The following is a 23,958-nucleotide window of genomic DNA, read 5'->3' as shown; positions in this document are numbered from 1 at the left end:
ATAAAGTTTTCCTTTGGAGGACGAGGTCCTTCGGGCTATCTGCATTCTCCCGCCTTCATCCATTGTGGTTGAAGTAAGGTATGCTGAGCTTCTTGGCTAACGGCTTTGGCTTTAGAAGAATCATGACGAAAGACGTAGGTAAGCTACAGTTTAGGAACCCTTTTTTCCATTGCTCGCGACTTGTACCAGGGTTGCTTGCCGTCACTCTCAGAGTGCTAGGATGGACAATCACCATGGTTTGTTTGTCCAGTTTTGGGGATTCTAAATGTCTAGTGGTTTGTACCAAAGTCGGCCTCACCGGGCTTGGTCTGTTTCTGTTTTACCGAGAGAAAGTTGCAGGCCTCTGCTGATGACGCGCTAAGAGCATGCCAAAGAGGGCAGCTATTCTGTACGTTTTATGCGTTCAAAGTTGGTTATGGCAGATGTAGCTATTCATCTATCCTTCTGGGCTGAGAAACCACTTCGTACTCATTGTCGCCCCTCTCATTCTGAGGCAAGATTCCAAGTAACGGTTTCAACTTTCGTTGATCATGCAGTATCAAAAGACTGATGAGGTAGTTTATATAGTATCTCTATTTGAATGGGTAGGTCGGGTGAGATCATTGCTGTAAGGGAAACAGCCTCGCTGCGTTCTTCCAAGAATATTGCCCACATTTACGTTGGCCTGTACAGGAAGTTCTCGACATGCCTATGCTATGAGATCCATGGCTGCCTGGCCATGATCATAGAATATCAGACATCCCTATCCAAGCGCGGTATCCCGCGTATACTCGACTCTGTCATCCCAGGTCGCCCAGCCAAACACGTCGAGGATCGAGGGTTCCAGGCTCAAAGTCTCTAAGCTCACGCTGTCCGTATAACATATTCATTCAATCTGGTCAAAGGAAGGAGTTGAGCAAGATCGCATTTGCCGCTGATGCCCTCGCGAAACAAGATGATGATTATCTACGGATACTAACAGCAAGTCAATATGTACTACAGTAGGTGTTGAAGAGGAGCCTGATCGGGCCGAGGTCCCGCAAGCCGCAAAATCGCGGTTTCGGCGGTTCCCTTTTGACGTTCCATCCTGTGAAAGGGGATCCCGGCAGGGACGGAACGGCAAGATGACCTACGCCGACACTCCGTGCCAGCTCGCCAAGAAGGGTAATTCAACGACAGTTCTGTTAGTCTATTACTAGAAAGCCACAATGTAACTGCCTAGTTATAGATTGCTCGGAAGACGCGGATGTTTTCGGCTACTTCTCGCTCCCAGCTACATCTGTCTATCTGGCTGTCTAGAGTCTAGACAGATGTCTTAAGACACCCACAGCGCAAACCCCGAGAGAAGCACGCATGGAATTGTGTAATCTCACTAACGAACCCAATCAGGGACAATCACACTGGCAAGGATAAATCCCAACAGTAGCGGTCAAGAACACTCCTTCCCGCCTACGTCCCTCGGCCGAGATGGGTACTCGTGGTTCGGGAGGTTGAAGTGCGAGGGAATGTTACTATTTGCTGGAATATCCTTACACGGAAAACACGCTATACGCGCAAGTGAAGCCCGTTAGCGTAGGTGTATGGTGTCCTGTGGTAGGGTAGCTGGCGTGTATCCGTACAGCTCTTCTCGAAACCCTGGCGCTTCCTGCAGGCACACTCATGCGGGATTCATGCGGTTGAAGATGAATAGTGGGACACACGCGAACAGCAATCAGCCCAGCGGATGACTAGCCGAGATGGAGGGTGGTAGCGAGGGGGCCATCGGCGGGATGTCTGGTACTCTGTGATGGGCAGACTGAAGGCAGGGGAGAAGCGGATGTCGAACGGGTGGGTTCATCGATACGCGGCTGGATTACGTCTCACTGCTGTAACTGTTGGATAGTTACCTCTTTGTTGAGAAAATGCGGACTGGTGAACCCAAAAGTATTGTGAGCTTTCAGGAAATAACCAGCTCAGATACCATGGTTCTCCAGGAGTCCTCCAACCTCCCATAACGGGGCCCCGCATTCAGCCGAAGAATCCGCTCCGAGGTCGCCGGGGGAAATAACGCTTGTGGCACGGACTCGGAGCCAATTGGAACGCGGGCGAGGGGTGGTCGATGGGTGTTGAGGCCCCTCCATCCCTCCTTCGGTAGCCGGTTCAGGCGCCCCTCGCTTGCGCGTGCCTACTGTCCACATCAGAACAATTGGGGGCGGTGGAGGGAGGGGGAGGGGCAGCTGGGAGGAGACAACTGAGTGCCCCGCCATCCCACTAGGTCGGGTTCCTGGGTGACGACGCAGCTTTTGGACACCTTTATGGATAGCTTTTTGCGCGGAACGATACCGTTAAAAGATCCAGGTAGTAGAATGAATGTGGTTTGGACTTTCATTCCGGGTGACACAAAGCTTGTGAGGCTCCTCCCCATGGTTCACTTGGACAGTCTTACCTCGTCATAAAGTTGTATCCCGGGTGTACCAAAGCGGCATGGCATGTGAAAACCTACGACAAAAAAGAGACCACGCGCCATGCGGTTCATCGGATGTGTACACAGGCAACACAGGAACACAGAAGGACAGATAGAGAAAGAGATAGAGACAAGATAAGCCTAATGCATAACCTTCTGTAGAGCTTATCTGCATCACAGACAACTTGGCCTCGTACAGCCTCTCACAAACATCACACCAGTTGATTTGCCTGTTCATCTGTCTACGTTATCCCGCGCCAGGCGAGCCGTTTATCTCACACCATAAGGTATCCTGCGCTTTATCCCGCATCCCAAGACGGCTCATCCATGCAGACCTACCCAACGTAATCCCTCTCCAACCCGAAAAAAAAACGCGCCGTTCCCGTAACCATTTAACCAAAGGCTGAGGTGCTCCTGTCACCCACAGATAGCTCCACCAGAGCCGCCCCTAGGTGGCCTGTCATTGTTCAACCCCGTCCGTCCGCCCGTCTCACCGCCCCTCCCAACAACGGACGACGTAGCGCCAGGCGGCCCCCATTCCTCATCCTTCCGCCGGCGTCCCGGATAGCTCCTTGGCCTAATCTAAGCACCGCAGGTAGCTTTAGACGAACCATCTTGTATCTCCCGCAGCCTACCGAGCTATATAGCTACCGTACCTTACCCACGTCTCCCGAACTCCGTCTCTTCTCTTCTTCTTTCTCTCTTCATCCCATAACCAAAAACAGAGATAATCTCACCAGGATCCCAAAGCCTTTCAACCAAAAACCACCACCTACACCAAAACCCTCACCAATCGTCTGATCGCGCTTACGAGTCGCGGTCACCCCCGTCGTCAAGACGTTTTCCAACCTCCTCAACTCGTAAGTATAGCCTCACTCACTCAACCACTCAACATCAAATCTCACTGTTCACGTTAAAATCTCATAAACCACTTCCACGAAACATTTGCTAACTACAATGTCTAGGGTCCATCACCCGTACGCAGGAGCCCGCTGCTCAGCCGCCCCCGGGGCTTCAGCGGACTCGGCCTTTGATCTCTAAAGGTCCTTCTCTTCAACGAGAACAAACAAAATTACTGCCTGAACACTGAAACCCAACTCCTGCTCTCTCTATCAAAATCATGGCTCCCCATGCAGAGGCAGACTCGGGCTCCGCGCACGGAGATGGACCAACCAACGGCAACGGTGCCGTGACTACTAACTCCCACCCCCAGCACGACCGCGAGCTCTTCACCGTCGACTCCCCCAACGTCGTCTACAACGACGACGAGATCCTCTCAAAGTACACCTACCGCACCACAAAGGTCACCCGGGACGCCGCCACCGGCAAGTACGTCGCCAAGCCCACCACCACGCTCTACGAGTTCAAGACGGACCGCAAGGTCCCCAAGGTCGGCATGATGCTCGTCGGCTGGGGCGGCAATAACGGCACCACCGTCACCGCCGGCATCCTCGCCAACCGCCGCGGCCTCGAGTGGGATACCCGCGAGGGGCCCCGCGCCGCAAACTACTACGGCTCCGTCATCATGGGGTCCACCGTCAAGCTGGGCACCGACGCCGAGACTGCAAAGGACGTCAATATCCCCTTCCACGACCTGCTTCCCATGGTCCACCCCAACGACCTGGCCATTGGCGGTTGGGATATCAGCAAGATGAGCTTGGCCGACGCCATGGACCGCGCCCAGGTGCTGGAGCCGACGTTGAAGATGCAGGTTAAGAAGGAGATGGCTGAGATGGTTCCGCTTCCCAGTATCTACTACCCTGACTTCATCGCTGCCAACCAGGAGGACAGGGCCGATAATTTGATCCCCGGAAGCAAGGCCTCCATGGCGCACGTTGAGCAGATTCGCAAGGATATTCGGTAAGAAATTTCTCTGCGGGCTGTCAAGTGGCACTGTTGGTTGCTGCTGCTGCTGCTGCTGGTGTTGGTGCTGACTGTGAGAATAGCGACTTCAAGGAAGCCAACGGCCTCGACAAGGTCATTGTGCAGTGGACCGCAAACACGGAGCGATATGCCGACATCATCCCGGGTGTCAACGACACCGCCGATAACTTGCTCAAGGCCATTGAGGAGGGCCACGAGGAGGTCTCGCCCTCGACCGTCTTCTCCGTCGCCTGCACGCTTGAGGGTGTTCCCTTCATTAACGGCTCCCCGCAGAACACCTTCGTCCCCGGCGCCATCGAGCTGGCCGAGAAGTACGGGTCCTTCATTGGCGGCGACGACTTCAAGTCGGGTCAGACCAAGATGAAGTCGGCACTCGTCGACTTTCTCATCAACGCAGGTATCAAGCTGACTTCCATTGCGAGCTACAACCACCTGGGCAACAACGACGGCAAGAACCTCAGCTCGCACAAGCAGTTCCGGTCCAAGGAGATTAGCAAGTCCAACGTGGTGGACGATATGGTCGAGGCCAATACGGTGTTGTACAAGGAGGGCGAGCATCCTGACCACACCGTCGTCATCAAGTACATGCCGGCCGTGGGCGACAACAAGCGCGCTCTCGACGAATACTACGCCGAGATCTTCATGGGCGGTCACCAGACCATCTCGCTCTTCAACGTGTGCGAAGACTCGCTGCTGGCATCGCCGCTCATCATCGACCTCGTGCTCGTAGCCGAAATGATGACGCGCATCCAGTGGAAGGCTTCTTCGTCGGATGGCGTTGCGACCAAGGACTTCAAGGGCTTCCACAGCGTGCTGAGCATCTTGAGCTACATGCTCAAGGCGCCGCTGACCCCGCCGGGAACCCCCGTCATCAACGCGTTGAGCAAGCAGCGTGCCGCGCTAACTAACATCTTCCGCGCTTGCGTCGGTCTGGAGCCCGAGTCTGAGATGACGCTCGAACACAAGCTGTTTTGATGCGTCGCCGGACTGCGGATGAATATTCCATTCTTTGCCATGCCACGTGGCCCTCCTTTGACTCGTTGCTTTGCTTTTTCCAATTTTGGAGGTTGATAATCATACAATTACCTCGTCCGATCACTGAAAGTTGCGTCGAAGATTTGAGATAGTGCCTATATTATCACAGAAAATACAGTCAGTCTTTACCGCAATGCCGTAAGCGTCCCACATGCCAGAGTTTAAGCATCTCGTATCGTGAAGCTATTTGGGAAGCAGCCACGCAAGCTCTCATAACTTGAACCTTGGAAGTGCCGTTCTCGAAAGCGAAAAGCTTAAGCTTGCTGGAAGCATGGACCTGTGCTGTTGCTATCAAGAATCGAGATGAGTTTGCATCTGAAGGTTGTGTCAAGCTGGGTGTTGATTGGTCGTGGAGGGAAAAGACGAGGCTGTTAACCGTACAGGATTCAAGTAGATGGGACGATGGCCAATCAGTGCATTGGAATTGCTCTCAATGGCTGTGGCCCAGACACGTCGCTCGTTATCTTGGGAGCGTCGGACAATATCAGTCAACATGTCAACTGCGCGGGCCTCTTTTCAGTGACAGGCGAGAAAGGACGGACCTAGGCCAGGGCCCTGGTGGCTGGAGAAGAAAATATTTGGAGATTCTGGAGATTCTGGAGAATGTTTCGAGCCAGGGGGGTGGAATGACATTCCGATATTCGCATCCATCTGCCAATCGCACTGTCTTCTGTTCGTTATTTTCTCCGCAGTCAAGCGAGGGAGAATGACGAATGTCGATAGACGACAGAAAAAAGGGGGGAAACTTGGTGGGAATTCTGCGAGGCGTTCGGTGTCGGTAAACAGAGGCGCAATTGCATGCTGTCCAATGGTGAAGGCCTGGGAGACCAGATGGGGCGCGGGGACATCCCCAAAGCTAAATTCTAACCCCGAGTAAGACGTAACGGTGCAGCGGCAGGGGAACAAAGGGGACTCCGTACTTTCTGTAAAAGACGTGACGGGATTGGATCAGAGGCAGGAGGTGGCCTTGTTAGCTGCCCCTGGAGGCCTGTGGAGGGACCAAATGGCGACCACTCGCGACGGCCCTAGTTGATGCTGGGTGCTCCGCTGTGCCTGATCTGCCAAATGGTTGCCGGGGTGTTGCTGGTGATGAAATTGCCCAGCTTTAATCAAGCATAAAGTAGCAATAGAACTGTAAGTAGGTGGGTGAGACGGCTACTTTGGGTGGGCAGAAGGCACACGGAGAAGCAGAGAGAGAGAAAGAAAGAGGGAGAGGAAGAAAAAGTACGAGGTGGGAGGCCGGCGGGCGGGAAGATGGAAGGGAACCGGGGAACAGACAGCGGGCAACCTTACTCATCCCTCCGGAAGGTACCTTACCTTCCTCTGTCTTTCTCTAAAGAAGGTGGGAAAGACCTACCTCATGGAAATGGAAGGGACACACCTAAATACCTGTGGAGTGAAGGAAAAAAGATACATCTTCATTTGCCAAGACGGGCCATTCTGACGCAGGCGCGTGTGTCGTCTGCCAAGTACCTTATTTTGCCTTTCAGACAGCCTGCCTTCGCCCAAACCAGCACTTAATCTGCGTTTCCTGGTTTCTCCCTCTATTACCCCTTTGGCGACGACGCTATTATTTCTCGCAACCTTTTCTTTTCCTTTCTCTCTTCCCTCCTTCCAGTTGATACATCACGTCGAACCTCACTCACGACTGTTTTCGCATCATCGACAGGCGCCACGGCCGCCACGACCACAAACAGACTTACGACGATGTTGTTTTCTACACTTGGGCGCGCTGCCCTTGCTGCAGGTTAGTGTCCCGGCTGCTTATTTGCGCGTTTCTCCATTGGCGACCCAGTCCGGCGACGAGGGTTGGCGTCATCCTTCAGCTTCAATCCAACAGATTCCTTCTTCCAGAGGCACAGACATACACATTGATTAGACACCCTGGACAATTCATCGCCATCCTCGTCAATCTAGCAGGAACCCCACACTGACATGGACTTCTTCTCGTAGCCGCGTTTGCGACATGTTCGTTTGCACAAAGCTCAAAAGACGATGATCTCGGCCAATCGACCTTTGTCGCCCCGGAAAACAATGTCGCCTTTGGCTTCACCGTCCCCGAAAACAGCGGCGAGGACATCTTCTTCACGATGCGGGCCCCCATCGACCGCACATGGGCCGCCATTGGCATCGGCCAGGATCAAATGGCCGGTAGCTTGATCTTCATGATCTATCGCGACGAAACGGGCAACAACGTCACCTTCTCACCTCGCATAGCTTATGGAAACTACGAGCCGACATACTACAACAATATGCAGTGGGACGTTCTTGCCGGGACGGGTGTGTTCAACAATTCCATGTACTTCAGTGCGCGATGCACTGCCCACTGCAGGAGCTGGGTGGGAGGATGGATCGATGTCTCAAACGAGAACCAAAAGGCCATCTATGCTGTTGGGCCCAAAGGAAGCTTCTTCTCGAATAAGCAGGACACGTCTGTCAAGTTCCACGAGGAGTTTGGCCGCTTCACACTCAACATGAAGCGCACAGTTGGCCCCGGCGACGCGCCCGTGCTCAAGGACAGTTCCGTCAATGAGGGCACCACGCAAGTCTCCGCCAACGATGGCCGGAGAGACTACAAGTCCATCTTCCATGCGGTTCTGATGGTGGGCTCCTTGGTCTTCCTCATTCCTTTCGGCGCCATCCTCCTTCGCTTTGGAAACATGGTTAGGTGGCACGCCCTCAACCAAGGTGTTGCTCTGGTTATCGTTCTCATTGGTTTCGTGCTCGGTGTTCTGACCAGCTTCTGGTACTCACGTGTAAGTCTCCGTGAGCTTGGGTCGAAGAGGTGTCGATGCTAATGTGGACAATAGTCTCGTGGTTTCAAGTCAGCACATCAGATCATCGGCTTCATCGTGGTTGGCTTCCTCTTGGGTCAATTCGCCATTGGCTTTCTGCATCACCAAAAATACAAGAAGACGCAGCGGGACACGCCATACAAGGTTGTTCACCAATGGCTCGGTCGCATCACGATTGCTCTTGGCACCTTCAACGCATTCTTGTACGTATAACATCCTTCAACAATCCTAACACTGTGCTAATATGTGCAGGGGCTTCTCATTTGCCTTGAACCGCCGATTCAATTACTTCCTCGCTGCATTCATCATCCTCATGCTTCTGGTCTCTCTGTTCTTCACCTTCGGAGGCAAGTGGGTCCGCGGCCGGCTGCCCGCTAAGTTCGGCAACCAAGCAACGGGCGGGTACAACCCGGAACCTTGGAGACAAGCACCTCCGCAAGGCGGTTACGCATACACCGGTGCCGCTCCTCCTGCCTACCAACCGCCTTCTCATCAGAACCAAAGTGTCGGTCTGACAAGCATGGTGGCGGATCCCACGCAGCCGACGAAAGAGAGGAGCGGTAGCCGCGATTACCGGAACAACGACTTGGGTTCTGCGCACCAACCGCGCGAGATGGTGTAAACCATTAGCTCGGTATCACTCCGACTTTGTTATCAACATTGTCTGCATTTTTGGCGTTGCGCGGGATGGGGAAACGAAAGTGAATGGAAAATGAATGCTGGGTAGCAATCCTTGCGGATGGCCCTCCGCTTCAATGCTATGATTTAGCTGTATATTTAATGTATTTCACACATCGAGTTTCATACCAAAAGATGCATGATTCGATGAACGATCGCTTTCTTGTCCCAAAGATATTGAAATGGCCAACAAGAGTAGCTTTGCACTAAAACTGCGGTTGCTAGTCGTAGTGCTGAGCGAGACCGGACGGCGTGATGGTCTTCGGCACCGAATCGGCAGATTGCGACATCCATCGTTTGACCGGCGGTGGGTCAATCGTTGAAGATGTCAAAGTTCTTTTTCCATCGAGCCTCGCTTGTTGGCTTTGCTATAGAGTGGTAAGAGATTCAGATCCCGCTTGCTCTTGAACTGGATAGAAGTTCTCAATCAGGCCTGGCCGGAGGGAGAAACGCCAAGAAGCTCCGCAACGGTAACTCTAACGCACGGGATCCGGCGCGCCGTTCAACATCAACGGTTCGGTCTTGGAAAAAGAAATTGCGGGTACGCCCCGGTCCCCCGGCGCCGGGATCGGCCGTTGAGAGCTCGGCCAAGTTACGACTTTTCACCGTTGTGACGTACCCGCGTGAAGCGGTCAACCAAGTACCTCAGCCGCAACCATTACTGACACGCGACCCAGGTGCCAAGACCTTACAAAGTCTGTGTATCAATTGGCGCGCCGAACAAGAGCTTTGAGCGGTAGCGGCTGACTCTTGTTACATGCTTGCCCTTGTGAGGATAAGTGGCGGCAACTTGCTTCCGTTTCGTTTTTTGGCGCTCGCCTGTTGCCGCACGGCTCGATCCCGTGCCGGCCTGGGCGGAGTTTCCCCGACGTCTATTTGATCTTTTGTACTCTGGGCCCAGCCTTTTCCAACTTCATCTCTTGGACAACCTATTGTCAGCATTCTTTCCTCCACTCGTCTTTGGCCGGATAGGTTGTGTACTCAGCTCTTCTTTCGGTGTGCCTCGCAAGCATCCATAAACTTGTAGAACATACGAGATTTACATTGCTACATCTCTGAACGTAGACACACATATACTCACTCGTAGCGGCCAAAAAGATACACCCTCAATCGTTCCCTCTCATTCTTCAACGGTGGAGTGTAACTCCAAAACCATAACATCGGCACCGGAGCCCCCACACAATGCCGCCGCGGCGCACGGAGGACGAGCTGGTGCTCCAGTACCATGATGAGGATGCCGACACCGAAAGAGGGGAGTACTCAGACTCAGACTCCGATGCGGATGAGGACACGCCGATGATGCTGGGCCAAACCGACGGCACGGTCGAGGCTGCCGATGCACCGCTCTCAAATGCGCCCCCCAAGCCTCCGCCGCTGCCTCTTGTCAAGAAGCCTGAGAAGCCACCGCCCGTGGCCTGGCGCGATCTGCCAAAGAAGCAGCAGTTATTCGTGATTACGATGACGAGGTTAAGTGAGCCTCTTGTTCAGACTTCTCTCCAGGTGTGTATCTTTTTACTATTGTAGTACCTCAAGCGCAAAGTCTCACAACATTTTACCTCCAATTATTCACACTCACACTTCAGTATAAAACGGGGTCTTGTCTCTTGAGAGTAACTTCCCACCCGCTGACACCGTCCTCAGTCCTACATGTTCTACCAACTCAAATGGTTCGACCCAACGCTGCCCGACTCAGTAATCTCAAGCCAGGCCGGCATCCTCCACGCCTCCTTCACAGCAGCACAGTTCATCACAGCCATGATTTGGGGCCGCCTCGCAGACTCGAAGCGCTTCGGCCGCAAGACGGTCCTCATGATCGGCCTCCTCGGCACCTGCTTCTCCTGCATCGGCTTCGGCTTCTCCCAGTCCTTTGCGCAGGCCCTCTTCTTCCGCTGTCTAGGCGGCGCGACAAATGGCAACGTCGGCGTCCTGCGGACAATGATTAGCGAAATCGTCCGCGAGAAGAAGTTCCAAGCTCGCGCCTTTATTCTGCTGCCCATGACCTTCAACATTGGCGTCATCATCGGGCCCATCCTGGGGGGCATCCTCTCCGATCCGGCGGGGAGCTACCCTTCCTTGTTCGGTGATGTTGCTTTTTTCCGGAAATATCCCTATGCGACGCCAAACCTGCTCAGCGCGATCTTCCTCTCCTGCGCTGCCCTGTCCGTCTGGCTCTGCCTCGAGGAGACCCACGACGCCCTCCGCGAAGAAGGCCCAGACCTCGGGTCCCGCGTAGGAGCAAGCATCGCCTCCCTCGTCCGTCGAATCGTTGCTCGTCAACGAAGGGGGTTGAACAGCAACGCAGACGCGGCCTACACGCCCCTCCACTCCAGTTCCGCAAGCACAACCGACGTCGACGTCGAACTCTCCCCAGAATCCGCGCCAGCAAAACAGAAACCCCGCCCCCGGTACCGCCACCGCCTCCCCTTCCGCCGCATCTTCACCCGCAACGTCCTCATGACCTTCTCCGCGCACTTCTTCCTCGCCTTCCACGTCGGCACCTTCAACGCCCTCTGGTTCGTCTTCCTCTCGACCCCGACCTCCGCCTCCCCCCCGCACCTCCCCTTCCGCTTCTCCGGCGGGCTCGGCATGCCCCCGCAGTCCGTCGGCATGGCCATGGCCATCCTCGGCGTCATCGGCATCAGCCTCCAGCTCCTCGTGTACCCGCGCCTTTCGGCGCACCTGGGCACCGTGAAAGCCTGGCGCCTGTTTCTGTATTTCTTCCCGGTGACGTATTTTTTGGTTCCGTACCTCGCCGTCGTGCCCACCACCGACGCCGCGCCGCCGCCGGGGCCGAAGGGCGGACCGGCGATTTGGTTCGCTATTGTTGGGGTATTGCTCTTCCAGGTTCTGGGGCGGACGTTTGCGCTGCCGGGGCAGACGATTTTGATTAATAACTGTACGCCGCACCCGTCTGTGTTGGGGACGATTCACGGGCTCGGGCAGAGTGTTAGTAGTGCGGCGAGGACGATTGGGCCCGTGTTGTGCGGGTGGCTTTATGGACGGGGGCTCGAGGGAGGGGTTGTGGGTGCTGTGTGGTGGGGTTTGGCTGGTGTTGCAGTGTTGGGGGTGATGGCGAGCTGGGCTGTTTGGGAGGGAGATGGGCATGAGATTTGGATTGATGGGGATGAGGTTGCTGCTGAGGAGGAGGAGGAAGTGCATAGGCGGTAATGATGGGTTTATGGTAGAAGGAGTGGGAGTTTGGAAGTTTGAGCCTGTATGTTTTTTTCTCATACTCACTTACATAGCCTCCAGAGCAGAGTATAATAATTCGTAGATTTCTCCAAGGTATCTTAAACTACCTTAGCCTTCGTTACAGGTTCAACTCAAAGAGATACGTAAATGCTGGTATGCACTACTACGGGGTAATAACGTACAGAGATATTCGCAAACGCGTAGCTCTCCCTCGCAGCACACGTACGCCTACCTCACGCCAACCTACATCCTTATTTACCTACGTTCTTAGAATAAACAGAATCGTTTCAAACACTATGAAGTCAGATGCAAACTCCATGCGCCCATCAGCTTGCCTTTCAGGTCAGGTAGAAAAAGCTAAAATGACGGCTCTCTCGTTCTGGAGATTCCTCACTGCTTTCAAATTTGCTTGTCAAGCTGCTTCATTCTCGAACCAAAACCCTCTTGAGATTACAGACGCAAGTGGAGGAAGAAAAGACTCCGACGTAAGGACCAATGAATCCGTGGTGCAGGCCATGCGTGATGCAGGGGCCTCGGGCTTCATACCAGCTCCCAGTCTTTCCCTCTTTTCGTTTATTTCGGCGGACGACATTAGAGCTTGCTACTGCGAGCCGGGAATGGAGTTTCAGGCTATATCGTTGCCGCCGACGTGCTTGCTAGCCCTGCTACCTTATTCCAGGGTCGTCGATCTTTGACATGTTATTGGGCGTTGGAGACTCAAGCGGGTTCTCGCAGCTTGGTGGAACGATGCTGTTGGAAGTGGTTGTGTGATTTATATGCTTGAAGCGCGGCAAAATCCTTGGCTCGACTCTCGTCAGCCTGATCGTGCAAGCCGCCTGCCGCGTTTAACCCATGTCCCTTTTCTCTCCTTCGAGAACAATTCAACTATTTAGTAGTCATGCTGCTTGTGCTTGGGCCGTTCTACTATTCGTTCTGTCTGCTCTTTCAAACTCTTTCCCTTGCTCTCTTTTTCTCTACGTCTACTTACTGAGCCTATTGAGCGTCGGAATCAAAAACTCTTTTCACAATGCGGATCGCCTCTATCCTTCTTCCTCTTCTGAGCCTCCTCTTTCGGGACTGTACGGGGTCCACCTTCTACCAACCACCGGGCTCCGGTCCCGCCGGAGACTTCCGAGACAACTCCCAGTATACGTTGGGCGAGATAGTAGACCTCCAATGGGAGACTGACGACACTTCCATTGACTTATACCTCGTTCAAACGTTACCCGAGGATGAGGTCGCTACCATTTTGTTTGGTGAGTCAATTTAGTGTAAAAGCAGTGAGCCCAACGCAGATCCTACTTGCTCTACGGCTTTCGAAGTCAAAACATTTTACTTACCTGATTGATTCACAGTAGGCGAATCTCACACGCCCTTAGGCTGGGCGTGGAACGTCACCTTCGATAGCTTTCCGTCCTGGCATAGCCCGGATCTGAGTAACGTGTACTATCTGCACTTGCAGCCCTCTCTGCCTGTTGGCGTCATTGGTGCAGGTGTTGCGTCCCACTATTTCAACATCACCCGCAGCGCCGCGTCATCAGTCTCGTCGTCGGCCTCACCATCATCTTCGACATTATGGACATCCGTTGCATCACCGACGACAACGCCGAGCGCAACGAGCACATCAGAGCTGGACCGTGATGAGCTATCGACTGGCGCAGTGGCTGGTATTGCGGTCGGAGCGACATTCGTTGGGACGCTCTTTGTAGTAGGATTAGCGGGATTTCTGTTCTTGCGGCGGTGGGGGAACAATAAGAAGAGGGGAGGGGAAGAATTAGGCGCGATCATCACTGCGAACGATGGAAACGAGATACATGTCTACAAGAGAGACGTATCCGAGCCATCGAGTGAACTATTTGTTGAGAGTACTCGACGCTTTGGAGCCGAGGGTTCGAAACCAAGTGAGATGAGGTTTGAGATGTCGGGTGATTCGGTCGTACGTAAATGAAACGTGGAGTTTAGTTAAGCTGGCGGAAGTCGTGACTATTTGCAACTAAAATTTGAGATTCAAAGGTGAGGTATGTCGTCTCTTACTTTCGGGGATATCGTCGTTAACGTGTAGGATAGATGTATGGACACCATCTACTCTTGGTCAACTACGCGACCAGTATAGGAATCCGAAGAGGTCGCGGCAGCTTCAGTAAATTTCTTCGTACATGGTGATGAGATTAAGAAGCGAAGGTTGAAGAGTCACATGACAAGCGTAATGACCGGTAGGCGTTTTCTTGAGTTTGACAATCTGGATCATAAGGCAGACTTCTCAACACAGAAATGAAATGTCTCTGAGCTTCCCATCTCTCAATCTCCATGGTTGCGCGAACTCCAGGTTTTGCATTCGCGCTAGTAATGCGATGGCTTTGTGTGACACATTTAATTGGTGTCGTGTGCTGCAGTCCCTTTTCAGCTTCACTCCGAAACCGCCCTGGACGGCGCAACTTCATGCCGAGCCTTCTGCGGCTGAACATAGCGGTCACGCATTCGAGATATTTGATCGATCGATTCGAGCTTGAGAGGGGCAGACTTGTCGATAGGCATTGTTGGAGTCGGGGCTCGTCGATGTTTAGCGTAACGGTTTCAGACAGCCAAGAATATCAAAATACCCAGATTGCCCTCTCATATCTATTCTTGAATGCTGAACACGACATCGTCCCCAAGTCGTGATATTGAGCAACGAAAGACAAACACGGATTACAGCAGACAACCATACTTTCCACCTCCGCCAGGTCAAGCTGGAAATCCATCACCGCCGATTCCGCCACGCCCAGAAACAACGATGCCAGCAATTTCTCCTCCCCATGACTATTCGCAAGGGCAATTCCAACAACCTCAGACGGTGCAAAGTCCTCGATATGGCGGTCAACATCCTCAACAAACTTACCAGCCCACATACGGCGCTCCTTCTTACCATCAGAGCCCCCCCAACAGTCACAATTATCATCAACCAAGCTCCGTAAGCCGACCTGAGCCAATTCCTCAGAACTCTTATTCGAATGGCCAGCCTCCCTACACCCAGCCGTACTCACCCTCAGCAACGTACACGCACCCTAATCAAGGACCATCATCGTCCCAGAGTCCTAGTCTATCAAGTGCTCTGCAACAGGCGACCTCATTGTTTTCGGACAGTGACAAAGTTGTCAAGTCTTACCATGGACTCAAGAGCAAAGCTAGAGCCAAGTTCACCCAATTCGTCTCGCAGGGCGTGACACCTTCACAGCCTACCTACAACCCTCAGGTCCAGTACGCTCAGAACCACAACCCGCCGTACAACCCTTCACCATCGTCTCCATCTCCCGTTCATCTTCCCGGCGCTCAATACCATCAAACTCAGCAATCTTACTACCAGCATCCGAGCCCAATAGAAAACTTGGCAACTCCACCAGCACAGTCTCCCTACTATCACCCGCCCCCTTCTCAGGAACAGGCCTACCCTCTACCATCTCATAGTCCAGCTGTGCTGCCACAACAACGAGATCAGTATAGTCAACAGACTCAAAATGATTCATCTCCTCATCGCCTGGCTCATATCCCACAAAACCCCGGGAAAGATGATACATTTGGCATGCCGACACCCAACGCTGTGATCTATGGGAATGACAATCCCAATTTTGCCGTTCAGCAATACACTGCATCTGCAGCTTCACCAGCAACTCACATACCGCCTGTGATAATACTGCAGCAAAATCCTGAGCATCAGCAGCATATTCAACATGTCCAGAAAGGGACCTCTCGCCCAACTGAAGCTACACAAAAGCCAGGAAGAACTACAGCAGGCGCTATTCATCCTGCGACCTCGGTGGTAGAAGTCAATACCGCTGACTGCCCACCTTCTCAACCCCACATTGCCGAGAAGGTCGCTTATGTTTCTCACGAGGAAGTACCGGCAGCCAGTTCAGTCGATCAAATTTCTACAATCCTCAGCACTGTCAGCATTCGCGAAGCGACTTCGTCACAGAGTAAGCCTCCGGCGCCTGACGATGTTGACTTCCACGACTACAAAAGAGCTGTTCCCCGTGTCACCGAAGATGGGGAGCCCAACACAACCGTCTGGGAATGCCCAGCAGACCGAGAGGTCAAGTATGAAACGGACTGGTATCATATACCAGACATCCCAAACTTCCTCGTCTGCACACACTGCCACGAGAGGTGCCTTGCACGAACACACCTGGAAGAATCTTTCATACGCACCAGGCAACCGGAAGGACGTTGTCGGTTCAATGCTCCCCGCATCACCAGACTTCTGCTACCAGAGTGTCTCAAGCGCAGAGACATCACTCCTCTGCGGGATTTCATGACCGCTCGACTCGATGTCCTGGACTGCAAGGGCGTCTCGGGTGCTGATGGGTCAGTAGGAATCAAATGGTTCAAACCGCTTGACGACAGACTCGATGGTTTCGTATCTTGTGAGGCTTGTTATCAAGATGTCGTGCTGGCAACATCGTTCCGTGACAAATTTGTTCCGCACGACTCACCTCAAGCATCTGATGCTGTCTGGGCCTGCGACATCTGTCTCCCCTTCATGAATCGATCCATAGTCAAACTTTCAAAATCAGGAGTGGACGGCTGGAACTCATGGGTAGAAGCAGCAGCGAAGCACATTGCTCTTCCTGAATGCGACAAGGGGCCCGTATCGCCCTCCTCCAGACGCTGGATGCGACTGCGCGGCGACCAGCATCCGGATTTCAAGATGTGTGAAAAGTGCTACGAGAAACATGTGGCTCTGACGACACTAGACAAGGACTTTGAATCTATTCCATATGTGCCGAGTCACACAGGGTTAGACTGGATGGACGCCGCATTAGGCTATACAACGACGGAGCCTACGCCCATCACATGCAGCATGAACAGCTTGCCTGTTGAGGTCGCCCTCACGGATGCCAAGGACTTTCAGGACATAAACGTTCTGCACCGTGCTCTGGAGGTAATCCTCTCCTGTCCACCGTGTACCGAACGGGGTATCATCAACGGCACGTGGTACACTTTGAACGGCGGCGACTGCGACGGCTATAGGATCTGTGACCCATGCCACGCAGCCTTCATCACCCCGTTCGGACTCGACCGATTCTACGAGAAATCCCAGAGCGAAGAAGCAGGAGGGACCTACTTCTGCAGCTTCGAGCGGTCCTCCGCCCCACGATGGGTCGAACACATGAACCGCAACGCAGAAGCCGTCGAGACCGGCGTGTGGTCCCGCTACTCCGTCTTCGTGCGCAAGTTCGCCGGCGTCCCGCAATGCGCCAAGGAGAACCTCGTCGATAACCGACGCTGGTACGGCTGGGACGACTGCACTATCTGCTCCGAGTGCTTCATCACCTTCTGTCAAGAGAGCTCGGCCCCTCCTCCTAGTATAAAAATGGAATTCAACAACGACCTCGTCGTCGAGAAGAGGTTGTGTTGCCTGTACTCCCCGCGCATGCGGCAAAAGTGGATCGAGGCGTGCGAGGCGTGCAACGCGGAGGCGCTGATCGAGTTTTCGAGGGTGCGGCACGGGGTTTGGGTGCAGACTGTGCTGCAGGTCCAGGCGCTTCGCCAGATGCAGGACATGCAGTTTGCAAATGCCATGCATGCAGGCTTCATGAGCGTTACGTACCAAGGCATTGAGGGCATAAAGGTGGTGTCTGGCACGACAGATGGGTACGAGCATGGCAATAGCCAACTTGGATGGCATGCGACGGAGGAGGGCGCGACGAGCGCAGCTTTTCGGAATCAGATGCAGGCTGGCATGGCTCAGTCTAATAGTTCGAATACGTGGATGATGATATGGCAGTTGTTGCTGAAGTGGTCAGAATATGAATAAGGTGGGTAGGCTAGGCTTGGGTTTCTGGCTGGTTGCTCTTCTGCACAGCCTTTGTGTTTGTTTGTAATGCCTTTGATAAGTCGTTCTTTTAAGTGACTTTCTTCTACGTTGAGATCCCTCATTGTACGGCTGTGTCATTGCACAAAACGCAGCCATATCTCTCGAGAATGCCGTCTTCCGTCTTCTACGACTTCGGACGGAGTCTCAGCAGCTGGGTCTAAACCGAAGCCCTGAGAATTCTGAACGTACCGGAGCTGCTAATATTCCCCAAGCATATTGAGACTCAGCTGGACCATGGTGAATTTACAAGATTCGATCCATGTCAGATGTCAGCGTATAGAAATTATGGATGGCATTAATGTGTAATTACGTCTGGATACCCAAATTCTACGACGGGGTAGTCGGCTCAAAAACGTCCTCCAGAACATCAACAACACCACTCATCCAGCTATCCCACGACGCGGGATCCTCTTCGTCCTTGTAAAACTTGAGCCACTGAAGCAAAATACGGTACGACCCCTTCTTCAACCCCAAGCCTGTCGTAGCCGTAGCATCAAGAATACTATACGACCATCCAGCCTGGTAACTCGTCTGCGGCAGCCACCCATTCTGAATCATATTGGACCCAAGGATGTTTACGCCCGCAACCGTGCCGTTCTCCGTCATGGTCGTCTCTGTGAGGTTATCGAACTTAACGCTAGGATCGAAGCCGTACCATGTCGGCGTGAAATTCGTGCTCGCGCGCACAATGTCGAAGCGGAACTTGCGCACCGGCTGCAGCGAGGTGAAGAGCGCGACCGGGTAGTCCGGGTACTGGAACGAAAAGGCGCGGTAGTTGCCAATGTCGGCTTTATCGCCGTTGGCAAAGACCTGCGGGGCCGAGAGGGGATCGCGCGTTGGCATCAGGGCGTTGACGCGTTGCTCCGCGGTGATGTTCTTCGTACCGACGACGGGTGTGCTGCTATAGTTGTATGCTGGGCCCATATACGGGATCGTGAAAGTTTCGTTGGTGGAGGAGGAGATGCCAATGAAGCCGGAGAAGAGCGGGACGAGGCTGGCGTCTGGGGATGATGGGGGTGTGATTGAGAACTTGACGTTGGCGGAGCCGCCGGCTGGGACGGTGATTTGGCTCCCGCTCGCGAGGTCGATCTTGGCCGAGAAGGACGAAGAGATGTAGCCAACCTGTGCGGTACGGCTGGAGCCTTCCGAGAATGGTGCGGCGCCGGCAGCAGGCACGTTTGATAAGCTGTATGTGACATCGGTATCCGACGGATTGTCGATGGTCAAAGTAGCCTCTTCAATATCAACCAACTTGAACTCCCCTGGAGATACCAATGTTCCCGGGAACACGGCTTTGTGAGCCTGGACCAGACCCGCGCCTTGTTGAATTGCAGGCGCCATCAAATCATAGTCTGCCATGTTGACTTGCTTTGCAGTGGTTTGCATCAGCTCAAAGATCTCTTCAACGGACAGTTTGGGATTCTGTGACTTGATCAGAGCATATACACCAGAGATGTAAGGCGTTGCCATGGACGTGCCGCTGATGATGCCGAAACCGCCGCTGTTCTCCATGAGCGGGAACGTGGCTAGGACCGCTCCGCCTGGGGCGGCTATCTGGGGCTTGAACGCGAAGTCGGCGTTGGGTCCTAGGTCACTGTCAGTCAATACATCAAGAAAAGCTGGCGCAGTGATAGGCAGACGTACCGAGGCTGCTAAAGTTATTTGGGGATCCACCGCCGAGTTGATCCACCAAAAGAGGCGTTTGAGACTCAACAAGCAATTTGTACTGTCCGGTGCTCTTGGCCGCGTTCGAGAGTGTCTCGTCGACAACGCTGCCCATAGAGTAGACGTATCCATCCGAAGTAAGAGACGGCGTTGGCACAGCGTGGCCTTCAATGAAGACATCATCAATGGTGGGATCCGGGTACGTAATTACACGAGTGAAGTTTGCCGCAGAGGCATATGTTTGGACCTGCGTCGGTGAACACGAAGGCCCTCTCTTGACGGCGACAATGTAATCGGAGATCGGCCCTGAGAGGCTACTGGCTGGCGGGTAGTCGGAAGCCGAGCAGCCAAACTTGTACGTGGACGTGTTTCTCCCGGCCCAAGCAACGGGATACTCACCCTTCGGAAAGGGATACAACGCTCCGTAGCGGAACTCGGCACCGTTCGAGTCACGGACCGGGTACGTTGGAAACTTTGCGTTCTCCACAGACGCAACACCGAGCCCGTCATCCGCTCCGCCCGGCAAGTTGATGGAAAACATGCCTTGCGTGCCAGAATTGCCAGCAGCAGCGACAACAGCTACACCTTTTGCCCTCAGCGCGGCCACCGCAGCAGGGAGAATCGACCTAGGATAGCCCGACCAGGTCCCAAATTCCCCAATCGAAATACTCACAACGTGAGCACCCTCCTCCACGGCCCTCTGCATAGCCGCAACGATAGCATCGTCCGACGCACTCCCATCGCACCCAAAGACGCGGTACATGCCTAGCGTCGCTCTGGGAGCGACGCCAACGAGACCGGGAAACATGGAGGCGTTTGAGGAAACTTCCATACCGATAATGCCGGCGACATGGGTGCCGTGGAAGCTGTCAAAGCAGCCCGGTCTCGGGTCCGGGCCCGGGTTCGGAGTGGAGTTGCCGAACCCGTAGTTGTCGCCGACAAAGTCGTAGCCGAACTCGACCTTGCAGCCTTTTCCGAAGCATCCTCCGAGGGCGGGGTGAAGGTAGTCGATTCCCGTGTCGATGACGGCGACGCGTACCCCCTCGCCGAGCACGCCCTTTGCGTGAACGCGGTCGACGCCCGTCATGGCGTGAGGACTATTCCAGTCGACGTCCACCCTCCGAGAGAGCAAAGATTTAGACTGGTCTCTGCTGCCTTCATGGTTGCGGGTGGCGTGTTTTCCACTAACCTTGCCGCTGTAAGGGGACCTCTTCACGTTGCTGCTTGGGCGATGAGGGTGCGCCACGCTCTGAACGGGAACAACATTCTCGACGCCCGGGAGGGCTCGCAACTTTTCAGTATCCGAGTCGTTGTCGAGAGAGACCGATGCGCCATAAAAGACACTCTTGTCGGTGTACTCATATCGCACTCGCAGCGGAATAGACGCTTCGGCTGCCTTGCTGGCGAGATCACGCGGACTGATGCTGAGCCCTTCGGCCGTGGAATCCGTGGACAACTCGACAAAATACGTCTTCGGCACTGGTTGAGAGGTGGCTACAGCAAGACAGCAAGCCGCTGCCGCGGCGAATTGGGCAATGAGACGCATCGCCAACTAGGCGATTGGGCAACTTCTCTTCGAACAGACAAGTCTAAGATAGACTCTAAAGCCCAACGTGCCCCGAATCGTATCCATTGTGCGACTATGCTGTGAATTTAACAGTTCAAAGTCCGATTGTTATGGGTGTTCGTCAATACGACACCGAGATAGCCGGTTGTGGGTCGTGACGGAAAGGGCGGGGTTTTCTCGTATTTGGCAGATCTTAATTCCCTGGCCCAATCGACTGTGATTTCTAGGCCCGGGGATAGAATTAAGGAGAGCCCGCTTGTGGATCAAGGCGAACTTGCGGGAGCTAAAACCCGCGAGGTTGTAGTCAAAGTCCTAGCACAAGATAGTTATAGTACTGGTTCAAAGAAAGAAATCGATAATGGCATGCCGCCAACTACAGGTATTGGTTTCCGTTATAGCTTGGTTTGATGAGCAATTCTCTATTCCACTTACCTATCCACAAGCCAACTGCCTTAATCTAGGCAAAGGCGTACTAGCTGGCTCAAGCCATCAACGCGATAGTGAATGTGCCGCGAGATGCAATTATCTCCAATCCGTCATGGCTCCACGAAATCGTTGTAGAGCAGATTTATTTGTCTAGGTGTATCTTCAAAGTTTTTTCTCACCAATTCATTCCTCGACCGGCCGTCGTTGAGATCTCTCTGGCGATCATAGTCTGGACATGAGTTCATCACCAAAGACTTAGCGTCCTTCCTCTTCATTCTCCATCATCTACCTCCACGATCGCACGTAGTGGCGTGATCTATTTCTTCTTCTGGCCAGCAACGACAGTGATCTCCTTGGGGAGCTCGGCCACGTAGGGCAGGAACTCGGGCTGACCGGGGATGTACTTGCGCAGCACTTCGGGAACCTTGAAGCCATCGGGCGTTTGGTAGTTCTCCAAGATGCAGCAGAGAGTTCGCTCGGTAGCGCAGAGGGTCTTTATTTCGATCAGTTTCAGCGACACGTACACGAGACCAAAAGTGGCATCAGAGGGGACAACTTACAGCATTGAGAGCGTGGACGTACTCCTTGCGGCCACCGCCGGGGGCCTTTGTGGGGCAAGGTGTCAGCAAATCTCGGATTTAAGAGAACAAGTATAGCTTCTTGGGTAGAACTCACCTCCTTGGCCTTCTTCACACCGTAACGGACCTCGAGCTCGCGGGTCTGGTAATCTGTGCCTGTTGTCAAGGTTAGCATTGCTGAACCATGGTGTGCGAATTAATGCAATCTTACAGTTGGAACAAGACACGAGCTCCTTGTACTCCTGCTGGAAGGGAAACCAAGCCTCCAAATCGTACTTCTTGGCAGCGGCGTTGTTCCTGAATCTGTCAGTAATCCCTCCACGGTTATCAATCTTCCAGAAATTGCTTACAGAGCACCAGAGACGATGGAAACAACACTGTAATCCCAAGTCAGCTTTCATGTTCTGCAACTCTGGCTTGGTATAGCCTACCGGTAGGGAAGACCCAGGCTCTTGTAGAACTCCTCAGAAGCGGCAATCATCTCGTCAAAGTGCTTCCAGCTGTCTTCGGGCTTGCAGAAGATGAACTGCTCAATCTTCTCGAACTGGTGCACACGGAACAGGCCCCAGGCCTCCTTGCCGCTATACAGATATATCATGTCAGTCAGAGTCTACAGAGGGGGATAAGAGCGTCATCTGGCGGGGTTTCGAACTTACTGCTTGCCGGCCTCCTTGCGGAAACATGTGCTGTAACCGGCGTACTTGATGGGCAGCTGACCGCCCTGGATCCACTCCTCGCTGTGAAGTGCGGAGAGGGGCTGCTCACTGGTAGCAATGAGGTACTTCTCTTCACCATCACCCGTAACCTTGTACCTGGAAAATCTGTCAGAACACTAAATGGTGAATTTCGGAATGGAGGGTCCGCCCTACAGCTCCTCGTCGAAATCCTCAAGCTGGGCAGTCTTGGCCATCTGGTTACGGTTCATGAAGAAGGGAGGCTGGTTAGGAGTGTATCCCTTGTTGAAGAGGAACTCAAGACCGTAGTTGATGAGCGCTTGGTTCCTGTTCGTCGGGGTCAGCTTTCCTATTCCTACAACAAGCTTCACGCTGTCTTCTCGTCGAGCCCACAACATACAGGAACAGTCCGTAGCCGGTCAAGCAGTATCCTCTGTGGCCGACAAGCTTGATAGCACGCTCAGAGTCGTAACCCGCGAGTCTGGTAACAATCTGGTGGTGGCTAAGCGTCTGCTCAGTCTTGGCACCGAGTCCGGCCTCGGGCTTCCATTCGCGCTCCGTGACGTTGTTATCCTCGTTGTCGCTAATGGGAACGGACTCGTGAACGTAGTTTCCGATGCTCTTGGCCTTGGCGTTGAGCGTGACGAGCTTCGCTGTCGCCTCATCCTCCTTGTCCTTCTTCTGCTTCTGCAGATCCTCCTTCTTCTTGAGCAGGTCGTCGGCGTTCTCCTTGTTCTTCTTCTTCATTCCAATCTCCTTCTGCACGGCGTTGATCTCGCTTCCGATCTGCGTCGCAGAGTATTGGGTCTTGCGGTGGTCTATTCGGCTCCGGAGAGGTTCGTGTTAGCCCATATTGTCCTTCCTCCAATGTACATGCAGCTATGGGCATGAAGGTCTGGGTGGATTGAGAATTCGTACCGTCCCACAGAGCGATGACCTCGTCGACAATTTCGAGGGGTGCATGGCGACGGCGCTGGGAGTCGCGAATTTTCTCCGGGTCACCACCGCGCTCCTTGATGAAATCTTGAAGGTCGAGCATGATTGTAGCTTTGGTGGGGTAGAAGGGAGATTGGCGGGGCGGACTATGGTAAAGTGTACTCGTTAAAAAGGCAATCCACACAGACGTTCCGAGAAGAGTACAACTTACACGGTCCTGGGGGCTGCGTATGGTTTGCAGCTGCGTCGGCG

The 23,958-nt window shown here is 53.6% G+C and overlaps 7 protein-coding genes across 7 annotated transcripts; 5 read left to right on the top strand and 2 right to left on the bottom strand.

Annotated features, from left to right (window-relative positions):
• Positions 1-3,542: 3,542 nt before the first annotated feature.
• BDZ83DRAFT_578112 (myo-inositol-1-phosphate synthase) lies at positions 3,543-5,281 on the top strand (the record flags this gene model as incomplete). The annotated part of the gene is made up of 2 exons (XM_060505088.1): positions 3,543-4,282; positions 4,369-5,281. The coding sequence occupies 2 exons, from the start codon at positions 3,543-3,545 to the stop codon at positions 5,279-5,281; spliced, it is 1,653 nt and encodes a 550-aa protein (XP_060364701.1).
• Positions 5,282-6,711: 1,430 nt separating this feature from the next.
• On the top strand, positions 6,712-9,067 carry BDZ83DRAFT_622097 (uncharacterized protein). Its single transcript, XM_060508309.1, has 4 exons — positions 6,712-7,088; positions 7,295-8,097; positions 8,152-8,339; positions 8,389-9,067. Exons 1-4 carry the CDS (start codon positions 7,049-7,051, stop codon positions 8,756-8,758), a joined length of 1,401 nt encoding a protein of 466 aa, XP_060364700.1. The 5' UTR covers positions 6,712-7,048; the 3' UTR covers positions 8,759-9,067.
• Positions 9,068-10,308: 1,241 nt separating this feature from the next.
• On the top strand, positions 10,309-12,179 carry BDZ83DRAFT_622092 (major facilitator superfamily domain-containing protein). The gene has a single exon (XM_060508308.1). It carries the CDS (start codon positions 10,462-10,464, stop codon positions 11,980-11,982), a length of 1,521 nt encoding a protein of 506 aa, XP_060364699.1. The 5' UTR covers positions 10,309-10,461; the 3' UTR covers positions 11,983-12,179.
• A 581-nt stretch (positions 12,180-12,760) lies between these two features.
• On the top strand, positions 12,761-14,323 carry BDZ83DRAFT_329158 (uncharacterized protein). Its single transcript, XM_060502406.1, has 3 exons — positions 12,761-13,262; positions 13,362-14,019; positions 14,074-14,323. The coding sequence occupies exons 1-2, from the start codon at positions 13,034-13,036 to the stop codon at positions 13,952-13,954; spliced, it is 822 nt and encodes a 273-aa protein (XP_060364698.1). The 5' UTR covers positions 12,761-13,033; the 3' UTR covers positions 13,955-14,019; positions 14,074-14,323.
• A 1,532-nt stretch (positions 14,324-15,855) lies between these two features.
• BDZ83DRAFT_699793 (uncharacterized protein) lies at positions 15,856-18,119 on the top strand. Its single transcript, XM_060511418.1, has one exon. It carries the CDS (start codon positions 16,295-16,297, stop codon positions 17,798-17,800), a length of 1,506 nt encoding a protein of 501 aa, XP_060364697.1. The 5' UTR covers positions 15,856-16,294; the 3' UTR covers positions 17,801-18,119.
• Positions 18,120-18,187: 68 nt separating this feature from the next.
• On the bottom strand, positions 18,188-21,071 carry BDZ83DRAFT_651977 (peptidase; the record flags this gene model as incomplete). The annotated part of the gene is made up of 2 exons (XM_060510493.1): positions 18,188-19,446; positions 19,505-21,071. The coding sequence occupies 2 exons, from the start codon at positions 21,069-21,071 to the stop codon at positions 18,188-18,190; spliced, it is 2,826 nt and encodes a 941-aa protein (XP_060364696.1).
• A 763-nt stretch (positions 21,072-21,834) lies between these two features.
• On the bottom strand, positions 21,835-23,809 carry BDZ83DRAFT_578228 (seryl-tRNA synthetase; the record flags this gene model as incomplete). Its single annotated transcript, XM_060505100.1, has 10 exons — positions 21,835-22,011; positions 22,079-22,123; positions 22,194-22,252; positions 22,308-22,393; positions 22,447-22,473; positions 22,528-22,677; positions 22,753-22,908; positions 22,966-23,097; positions 23,171-23,588; positions 23,689-23,809. 10 exons carry the CDS (start codon positions 23,807-23,809, stop codon positions 21,835-21,837), a joined length of 1,371 nt encoding a protein of 456 aa, XP_060364695.1.
• Positions 23,810-23,958: the final 149 nt, after the last annotated feature.

This window comes from Colletotrichum acutatum, assembly GCF_030867785.1.
Source record: "Colletotrichum acutatum strain CBS 112980 chromosome Unknown BDZ83scaffold_49, whole genome shotgun sequence".
Classification (NCBI taxonomy): domain Eukaryota; kingdom Fungi; phylum Ascomycota; class Sordariomycetes; order Glomerellales; family Glomerellaceae; genus Colletotrichum; species Colletotrichum acutatum.
This window is presented reverse-complemented; position numbering and strand designations above follow the sequence as displayed.